The sequence below is a fragment of the Diadema antillarum genome, unplaced genomic scaffold, assembly GCF_040938485.1.
Source record: "Diadema antillarum isolate AM-2024a unplaced genomic scaffold, OU_Dant_1.0 seq00000156_RagTag, whole genome shotgun sequence".
Classification (NCBI taxonomy): Eukaryota; Metazoa; Echinodermata; class Echinoidea; order Diadematoida; family Diadematidae; genus Diadema; species Diadema antillarum.
This window is the reverse complement of record NW_027271228.1, coordinates 917,238-928,138: the sequence shown is the minus strand read 5'-3', so window position 1 is coordinate 928,138 and position 10,901 is coordinate 917,238. Positions and strand designations below refer to the sequence as shown.

The 10,901-nt window shown below is 36.8% G+C and overlaps 1 protein-coding gene across 1 annotated transcript in view; it reads right to left on the bottom strand.

Annotated features, from left to right (window-relative positions):
* Window positions 1–5,824: 5,824 nt before the first annotated feature.
* The window catches only part of LOC139727847 (WD repeat-containing protein 35-like), a 38,520-nt gene continuing 33,443 nt past the window's right edge, over window positions 5,825–10,901 (bottom strand). Inside the window, exons 25-26 of the mRNA XM_071638820.1 lie at window positions 10,718–10,786; window positions 5,825–5,990 (exon numbers count right to left, since the gene is read on the bottom strand). Coding sequence (XP_071494921.1) covers window positions 5,825–5,990; window positions 10,718–10,786 — 235 coding nt within the window. The remainder of the gene's footprint in view (window positions 5,991–10,717; window positions 10,787–10,901) is intronic.

Genomic DNA, 10,901 nt, shown 5'->3' with positions numbered 1-10,901 from the left:
ACAGGGTATTAGAATCACTACTATCTGCCTTTATGTGTATTTCTCATCTATTTCAAATGGTCCGATACTTGTAGATGAATTGTGTCAACTGATCCATCCATGTATCCATCCTTGCTGTATATGATGTGATGCGATGCTTGCTACAAGGCCTGCCCTCGATGTCAAGAACAACTGATTGTAGCACTCATTCAGTCTTAGCGACTTCCATCTGCTGTTTGTGCTTCAGAACGAGCCTATAGACATCAGTCTCTGTAGTAGATCGCTCATGTCTTGTTTCTCATATCATACCCGTGGTGTTCATAAGATGACTTTTTTTTTTCTTGATGCACTGATTTTCTTTAGGCTGGAAGTACATAGCCAAGTATGCTGCACTCTGCTGACCGTCAGAAAAAAAAAATATTTTGTTTGCTTTATCATTAACAGAGAGGGGAAAAGGAGATAATATGTAAATTGTCATACCTTGTTTTGTAGCCGTCAGTATTTAAGTACAAAGAGAGAGAAAGAGATATGAAGACACCAAAATTATTTTTGTGTTTCCAAAAGACAGTTGGCAGATACTTGTGATATACTTAATGTTTGTATAACTGACATAGCAGTGGATGATTTGTGTATGAGCATACTTGTATTTTTTTTTTTTTGTATTTAAGATTATGATTGGAAATCTGCTATTGTATGGCTTGCTAATGAGGGTAACTCATTGGCAGTGTGAGAGATAAAAGGGAGAGAGAGAGTGTGGGGTGTTCTTACATGGTACTACAGAGTGTGGGCATAATTTTTAAATAAAATGCCTAATAGGCATACAAGATAATACAACAAATGCTTGTCTGTTGTGTTTTTGATTTGTTCTCCAAAAGTTCAACCTCTCCTCTGCTCGGTAGAGAAAAATATTCATCATCATCAACATCAATATCATCATCATAATTGTCAAAATATCATGACTATCATCCCCTCCTGTTGCCACCACTATAAGACTTAGGGGGTGTTGCAAGAAAGTTGCAATCAACTGCAACTTTCCAAAATCAATCACAAATCCTGCAATTAATTGCAAGCTCCCTTTTTGCAACAGAAACTTGCAACTGATTACAAGTTGCAATTAATCTATCTATTGCAAAAATTGCAATAGATTTGGGTATTGATTGCAACTCGACTTTCTTGCAACACCCCAATAGAATACAAAGGTAATACACCTAATACACATGTCACCGTTTAGCAGTGTAAGCTTTGCAGATATGTATGCATCTTGTACAGCCTGGGTATGACACTTGTCATGATTCCATCATATGAGAAGCTGGAATATAATGCACATTAGTATTAAACAAGTTTACATTGATCTGCATGTAGAAAGTACAGTGGCACCTTTCAGATACCTGAAAAAGTGAGGTAATTTTGCAGGTCTAGTTCCTCTTAAATTTTTTCATTTCTATCCCTGATATAACAAGACATGCAATGTAATGAGGAAATATCAAGTGGTCCCAAGTACTGTAAAAGGGGAAGTGTGTGTGCATTTCATGTGACAAGGAACAAGTGCAAAAATAAGAGCATGCACATTTTTCTTCTTTTTTATGCTATATGTAACTGTATCTATGTTTGATTCTGTGGAATTAAAAATAAAGCAAAATTCATCTTACCCAGCCAAACAGGCAAAATTACTCTTGCAAAAATTAATGCTTTTACAGTAGCTCATTATGAAGAGGCTCCCTGTAGGCCCTACTGGTAGATTGTGGGGAATGAGGGATCAAAGTGTCTAGGCTTGTCATGTGTTACTAGGCACAGTGATGCCCACCCAAACTGGGTGTCAACTGTGGTTTGTTCCATCCGTCTCTTCTAATTTCCTGCTGGTTGCATTGTCTTCAGACTTGTTTTTGAACTTGACAATCACTCTGCCCACCCACCCAGGGTAGCACACTGTACATGTGTACAGTACATTACACTGAACAGGGAGGCTCTACTCCAATGCCCCTCCCCCACCCCCATTTGCACACTGGTTCAAAGAACTATGCAGTGCAAATGCATGTTGACTTTATCTATTTATAATACCCTGATCATTACTTATGTGGCCAAAAGAATATCTAAATATGTGCCAGATATTTTATAAAAATATTTCTACACTTGTATAACCAGATATTTCTGCATGTGTGCAACTAACAAAAATTTCACAAGGAACCAACTTGCAGGTTTCCCTGCACTGTCTGTTGTTAATCATGCTAGTCATATGAAAACATACAAGTTACGCTCAGGTTAGGAAAGGTGCATTTCATTGCCTTTCGTAAATCATTAGCACTTTTGAATTGACTGACACTGGGAGAATTTTGGGTTGGAAGGGATTTTGTGGCCAGTAGTCTAAAGAAAAAGTAGAAAAATTATTATAGAATATAATGCAGTACTTAGATATTCACTAGGCCACATAAGTGATTTTGAGGTTATCATAAATTGCCACAAGTCAACATTCACTTCCAGGATATGGTTCCTTTCAGTCCAGTAACAATATTAAACTTTGAGAGACCATTCTTTGTGATCCAGTAACACACGGTGAGAACTACAAGTACGTACCACATTGTAAATGGACTTATAACATGTGGCAGTATGTTGGGAAGGGCAAGTTGGAAAGAAATAATGTTTGCAAAATAATCACCAAGACCTGCATAGACTCATGCGAAAGAATTAGGTATACCACCATTGCCTTTTAGTCATAAAGTAGATATTCACATTGTGATGATAACCATGAAGGCTTGAACAAATATACACTTCATGCCCTTATCACATCAATATGAGGAAAGGCAAACGTCTGGTTATTTGATTACAAATGAAGTTCACCTGGAGAATTTCTCCAGGACATCACTTTGTACAATGATATGACCCCCCCCCCCAAAAAAAAAAAATAAATAAATAAATAAATAAAAAATAAATAAATAAATAAATAAATAAAAAAATAATAATAATAATAAAAAAATGACACTACAAAACAAAACAAAACAAAACAAAACATATCAAACATTGCCATGTCATCTTCACCTAGACATGAGAATTCTAGTCAGGTTAAATAGCAAAAACTTCCAAACTTTCCTATCAATGGCTTTACATTTGGTACATCAGTTGAAGTTAGAAGAACAAAACTTGTGACTAATTGAAGCTATTTACAGGCATGATTCTAATAAAGGAAATTCACATGTACAGGCCAATCAAACATGTCAACTGGACACCGGGTACATGTAGAGAGATTAGATTAGTACTATCCAGGAAAACAAACAAGAATCTAGGTCTTGCAACCAACAGCATTCAACACTTTCAGAGAAAAGACAAGTGGCCACGACAAAATATCCATTCATCAATTGTATAAGGTGTTTATTCTCAATTCAGTGTCATCAGCACAGAAATCAAGACACTTTCATTCAAGGTGGTAGCTTCGCAGTTCTTTTCAGTCACACATGTTTTAATTCTATAATTTACAACAATGATATGTTGTCTCTTTACAATGTATATATATCTATTATTTTGAGTACTTTTGATATAATTCACCGAGTGCTGTGAGGCTGTAAGCTATATCAAAGCTTGAAGTCCGAAATCAATGGACTTGTACATTTGAATAGTCTCTGATCATCACACAAAGGGCATCATTTATAGACTGAACACACAAGGACACTGAAACATCTCAGATCTTCATCTTAGTTTCATTGTTTTTTTAAGTCACGTGTGAATGTTTCAAGATCTATTTCTTTTCCTTTTTATTCTTATTATTTTGTTCTGTTTTGGATAATCCTTTTCTTGTTAATCAAGGGCACACAAGTCCCCAGAGGAAATGAATCCCTTTGCTTAGCTTACAATTTCCCTTCTCTAATCATGTGTTACTGGTAGAGTTGACCTCGGAGTAGTGACAGGCAACAGACACTGGTCCTTGTGTGTATCATTGTGTGTGTTGGAACACACAAACATAGGTTTATTACCACAGAACACTACAGGTACGCCCCTATAATCTTCACTGGAAGCCACTGCTCATTTCAAAGGTATACACTCTTTCATGTAACAAGAACTGTTGACAAGCTTCATTCAGAAAAGGCCTTAATTCTAATTTTGTTTCAGTGGTGAGGTCTGTCCTGCAATGAAGTCATTGAATTGAAATGACAGAAATTCAGCCAAGGTACAGCTTTGATAATTTCAACTGGGTAAGATTAATACCAAAGTAGCATGTCCATCTAATGTTCACAGTGCTTATCAGCTTGGGTTTGTGGAAGGCCACCGGGGGATGTCACATATTTGCTCCCAGAGAGTAAAATTCCGATGAGATATTGAAGAAGAGGACAAAATTCAGTACTGGATATTATACTGACATTTCCAATTTCAATAGACCAGTTCATTAATCAAATTCTATGCACACCTGCATGAGAAAGGTTGTTCCTAACAATCATAAAGCCTCTCTGAGGCTTAACTGACATAGCAACAACTAATATGCATGTAAATTGCATACCAGTATTGAAATGCATTTTTACACATAGGTGGATGGAATATCTTTTTCCCAAATCCTCAGAGGAAAAATGTCTACAAAGTTGAATACACTAGAAACCAGCTCATCACATTTTCAATGAACATACTGTACAACACACACAAAGCAGTATGTTTACACATAAATATATATTTACAGATGCATGAATGGCTGCACATCATGTCCATGAGTATTTACATAAAAAGATTTAACAATATCCATGTAGTGGATGGTCTGTTAAAGCTTCATACATTCTTGGGAACACCCACAAACCATGTACATGCACATACACTGTAGAAAGCTGGGTCCCACAGAAGAAAATGGATGCATTATTCTAATCATTTTGAATTGTGAAACCATATCCAGGATAATATTCGCAAACAGCCCCCCAAAAATACTAGTATTGCAAGTTAACTATTATTTCATAAAGGACGTAAAAACACATTGTTTCAGACATTTAGAAATATACTGGTTTCTATTACAACTACTTTGGACCACATATCAAGTAATCTGAGAGAAAAGCTTGAATTCTTTCTATTTTTTAACTATAAAACAAAATAACTCGACTTAAAATTTCTTGTCTCACAAAGTTTGGAGAGTACATGATTTTCATCTGGCTGTTGAAGCAGTAATTATTCTCTCTGCTGGTGTAACAAATCCAGTACTATGTTACATTAACATCACTCAACATTTCTTATGTAACTTGAAGAGGAGGGATACTATAAGATAAAAAATGCAGACAGCTTTGCTTATCCCATAACAATGTAGAAAAAGGTAAGCCAATAGCATGACTTGCCTGATTTCAATTATAAAATTTGATATTGCTTCCTAGTTCTACATAATTTGTACTTCATTCCTTACAGTACATTAATAAAAGAGAGAAAAAAAACAATATCCAAACATAACATGGAAAAAAATATTCTAAAAAAAGTGAAGGTGTGTCTTTCTGAGTGGTTTTGTTCCTAGTGAAAAATTGTAAGAAAAACTGAGGAAGTTATTAAAATCTGAAATATGAATTCTTTGGCTGCATAAGCACCACATTTTGGTGAATATCCAAACATTAGTATTATTTCAAGGTCTCTGAAATTTTGAGAAGGGAGAAATGAGACGGAGCAAAATCTCATATGAGGGAACATGGATGAGAACCCTGGAATTAAATGAACACAGCATGATAAACCAGACCCATTGATAAAATTCAAGCTGGCTGTTAATCAAAAACATGCATCAGTTCTGTGTTGTTTGTTTACTTTTGTGAGGCAGGATTCCTCTTACAGAAGCTCTTATTGAGGCTTTACAGGCAAAAGGACAGGAAGTGATGGGGGGGGGGAATGAGGGAGGGGGTTGCATTCATATCTGGGTGTGGCAGAGTGGACAGGTAGACATAGTGCGGATGTCGTTCTCATAGGCACGGTGCTTGCAGGTGTTGCACATCCAGAACTGGTAGTCCAGCAGTGGCCGCCCCGTCACGATACACGTGGGGAATTTGATCTCACAGTTTGGACACGATCCCATCCTAGGAAGAAAGACAGGGAGTGAAAGCCAAAGAAGAACCAAAGAAGTAAGAGAATAAATCAAACCTTTATGTGCCAAGGTACTTGGCATTCCCCTCTCTGTTTTTTGTGGGGTTTTTTTTTTTTGTGTTTTTTTTTTTTTTTTTTAAGGGGAAGGCTAGTAACTGATCAGTGGGAATCAGTGGAAATGCTGGGAGATGATTGTTCCAATCCCTATGGGATTCATTCAAGAGTTCATTGTATATCTATTGTTGTGTGAAAATGATTTGCTTCAGAACGGTCTCATATTCAAGTAATGTGCAGATTAATGCTCTGTCACTGACCAGGGACGCTAACCTGGAAGCATTAAACTGCACATTACTTGAATATGAGACCATTCTGAAGCAAATCATTTTCACACAACAATAGATATACAATGGACTCTTCAATGAATCCCATAAGGATTGGAACAATCATCTCCCAGCATTTCTACTGATTCCCACTGATCAGTTACTAGCCTTCCCCTTTAATGATATATATATATAAAGGAATAAAATTGGAAAACAAAAAGGATTCACATGATTTTGTGACCATTATTCCTTGACTTGTTTTCTGATTTTGCAATCATCATGTCAGCATGCCAGAGTGGGCCATTCAGCCCATTTACTGTGTTACGGCTTGATGGCGCAATGCAGTAATTACCACTAACCAAAATTGCAACATATGCCTTCAATGCTTGTAAATTGGACAAATGATCCACTGCTTGATTTCCAAGCTACACTGTATCTTGTCCAAATCTGATTACCTTTCACTATCATACAACAATACCACTGCTCAAATTGATGTGGGCAGATTGGCTCACCAAGAGGCATTATCCATTTTAATTCGCACTTGTTCACATCTGCAGTCGTGTAAAATGATTGCTTCATATTTTTAGACTATAAGGACAGAGTGTGGCAGAGTTTGTTCCTTCTACAGAAAAAAAAATATTTGGTTCTGAGACAAACCATCTTTGTACTTTGTACATTGTACATATGTACAGTGTAACTTGTAAGCAACTTGTGAAAACAAAATAACTGTTTCACTCTGATACAAGCAAATCCTCAAAGTGATTTGCTCTGCCAAAGTACACAAAAGAGAAATATAAGAAGAGAGCAGGTAAATTTGAATGCCCAAGGAGGCAAGGTACTGATACTGGAATTAAGCTAACATAACTAAACTGCAGTAAAAAGAAAGAGTGAGAGAGAGAGAGTTAGGAATCCCCAGGCCACCAGGGAATCAGAAATATCTCATTACAGACTTTAAAGGACAAGTTCACCTTCATAGACATGTGGGTTGAGTGAATGCAGCAATATTAGTAGAACACATCAGTGAGAGTTTGAGCAAAATCGGACAATGGCCGTTAAAAAGTTATGAATTTTTGAAGTTTCTGCTCAGTCACGGCTGGATAAAAAGACTACTATAGCTTGTGATGTCATATGAGTACAACGATATAAAGAAAGAATAAAGAAAATTCAACATATTTCAATTTTTCTCGCATGACAAAAGAACACTCGACTTCTCTCTTTCAGAAGGCAGGGGGAATAATATTACCCTTAACATACGTCAGTAGCAAGTCGAAGAAATGTGCACTTTATTCAAAAAGTAAAGTTTTGTGAAATTCTCTTTTTATTTTCCTTATATAGTTGTACGCATGTGACATCATACACTGTAGTAGTCTTCTCTTCCAGCAGTGACTGCACAGATACTTAAAATATTCGTAACTTTTGAACGGATTGTCCAATTTTCCTCAAACTTTCACTGATGTGTTCTACTAATATTGCTGCATTCTCTCAATCCTTATGTATATGAAGGTGGACTTGTCCTTTAAACCCTCATCCATGTTTCTTGATTTCGTGCAATTTGGTGATACATTTATGTCCAAAACTTTCAACAACAACAAAAAAAGCAAAAAATGTTTTCGTAAAAAGAACTAATTGCTTTAATCCCCTGCTCACCTGGACCACTTGCCTTATCCCTCAACTTTACTTTCTCTGCCAATAAATCACTGATCGCCTGATGCTTAATTGTCAATGGATAAGGATTACATAATCCTCCTAATCCCTACTGGCTCATACCAGCCTTCCTGAGAGACTACTGTGGGTGAAATGGTCACTGTGGGTAGTAGTTGAATGCCAATGATACAGTATGGTCACTACAGTTTATGTAGGGCCACAGGAAGGCCAACTATGGCTGTTCGCAAAACTTTGAACACATCAGTGTGCCTCTTGTCTCAGTGAATTCGTTGTGACTACTCACATGGCTATGATATTGCTCAACTGATTACATAATCACTTGAACATTAACAGGAATGCCAATTCTTGGTAAAATAAAAGTAAGGCAATCACTGCAATGTAACTCTCAAAATCATGTTTTGTTCTATTTTGATTTTTCTGTTGGGGAGGGGGGAAAGTTGTTTCCCTTCACTTACGCTGACAAATTCACACATCTTAGAGCGTGGCTGTGGAACAGAGCATGCCTACAATAAGAATAGATCTATTTTTTCTGTCTTTGCATATCAAAGGAATAATTCCAAAGAGATTGGAAGCATGCAAATTTTAAAGTCAAACTCCATCAATCTGGCTGGATAAATAGATTGCTTTATGCTAACATCCTGATCTTGTTTGACTTAAGTCAAGTTTCAGGTAGAATTACATCTGTACATGGCTGGACAGTAAAACAGCTTAGATTACAGACTGAACAGAGGCAAGTATTCACTGGTCAAAACACACATGACAAAGAGGTCAAAGCAATCCAAGCTCAAAACACCACACACTACAGTAGTGAGATGGAATTGAAAAACACTGATTTGTCTATGTCTGTGTGTCTGTGTGTGTGTGTGTAACATTATGGCATTTCCGTGTGCAGTCCCCTGAGAAAATATCATATGTACCTTTTACAAATCATATGGGTGGATGTGAAAATTTATCTGTCCACATATACTGCTGTGAAATTAGGATTACACTTGAAAACTCAATTGCAAAATACTGGTAACTGCTCTGTAAAGTCCTGCTAATATATATTTGCAATGTTTGCTGCAATTTGGTTAATGACATCAAGAACAGTTGAGCCTAGGCACAAAATTTGTGCAATTTAGCTGAAAAATGTGAAAGGAAGATCACACAATGTGAAGACTAAAAATTCATGCAAACTTCACCAAGAGCTCTCTCAAATATAGCATACAGGTAGGAGAGTGTGGACACATCATTATGCAAGCTATCACCACAAGGGCCTGATAAAGTTGCAAAGACTGAGTCTGATATTTCGATCTTTAAATCTATTAATTATTTTTTAAATTCCAACTCCAAGCCCACCAATAAGGTACTGAACTTGTCCTACTCTATTTCTAAAAACCTACTACACAAATGGTAAGAGGGTGGGCTACTATACACAAACAGTTATGAGAAAATCAGCATTCAAGTTTAGTTGCTGCCGAGCATGTGGGAAATTAGGCATCAATATGCGTTGATTCAAAACATCACAGACAAATGCTTCACAAAAACAGAATAAATTTCAAATATCAAAACAATCCTAGACTTTAAGGTTTCAACAAATTGAAAATTACTTTTCTTTTTTTAGCCAAATCATCTTACTTTGCAGACTTCTTGGCGTTAATGTTCGCAACTCTATCAGGACATTGTGGTCACAGGTCACAGGTCACATGTACTATACAAACATGCCACACACCGACACCACCACATTACACAAACACCAACACCAACACCAACACCACCACCACCACCAGCCACACACCAACATGTAGCACAAAACATACAATACTCAGCAAAAAACACACAACACAAACAAATACTACACAACAAACAATGAATACCACACAAAACACCACAGAGGACACAACACACCAGTCACATCACACCCTCTTACGTGGGTAACGCTTTGGTCTTCGGATTGGGTATAGCATCCAAACTGTCCATGCCACAATATCACATACAGAAATGTCAGTAAACTGATCAGAAACTGATTAAGTCAATGATGCCACCTTATATAAGACATGGTCACTCAAAAAAAAAAAAAAAAAAAGACGCCACAAATTGGAAAAAGCCAGTGGCACTACAGTTGCACTAGCTGGCAACCCCTTGCTAGTGACAATATACTAGTTTTTCTTTTGCTTTGAAAGTACTTCTCACTACTACTACAAACTCATAGTTTCTTCATCATAAAACAAAAAGGGGGAAATGAGTTACTATTTGATATCATTACATTTTGTATTCTAAGCTATTACCTTCACTCCACTGCTTATGGCTACATTAGGCAAACGTGGTGTTTTCCATGTTTTCTCAGTAGAAATCATATCATCTTAAACAGATAAGACAAATAATCATTTTACCCTATGGTTCTGGCAGGACAATTAAAACAACAATATCAGGCACAGAATAATTTTCTTTCTTGAAAATGACTAGCAATTTTAGTCGATGGACATATATTTTCAAGAAACTGATGTACAATTCTATGTACTGAAATTGCTACACAAATGACATTTTGTATAGCAGTCACACCAAAATGCATAGCAAATTGCTATGCGATACCAGGAAATTATTCGCTTATTGCTATGCGATACCAGGAAATTATTCGCTGTAAGGAAATTTCTAGAATTTGTCCTATCCAGTTACTGATGTGAACCCTGTCTATGGTCCGTAGAAGGTGTAAAAGGGGGAAAGGGAGGTATGGAGGAGGCCAGTGGTCTACTTACCAGTCTGGGATGACTGTATCACAGTTAGGACACTCCACTTTGTTAGTCCTCGCATCTTTGGGAGAATGTCTGGAGGGCGAGACAAAGAGATAGAGAGAGAGATGGAGAGATCAATTAAACCATAGTGGGATTTATCTCATAATTCAATGAAATTGATGGTAAGTGTCTCAATAGGCCCGTCCAT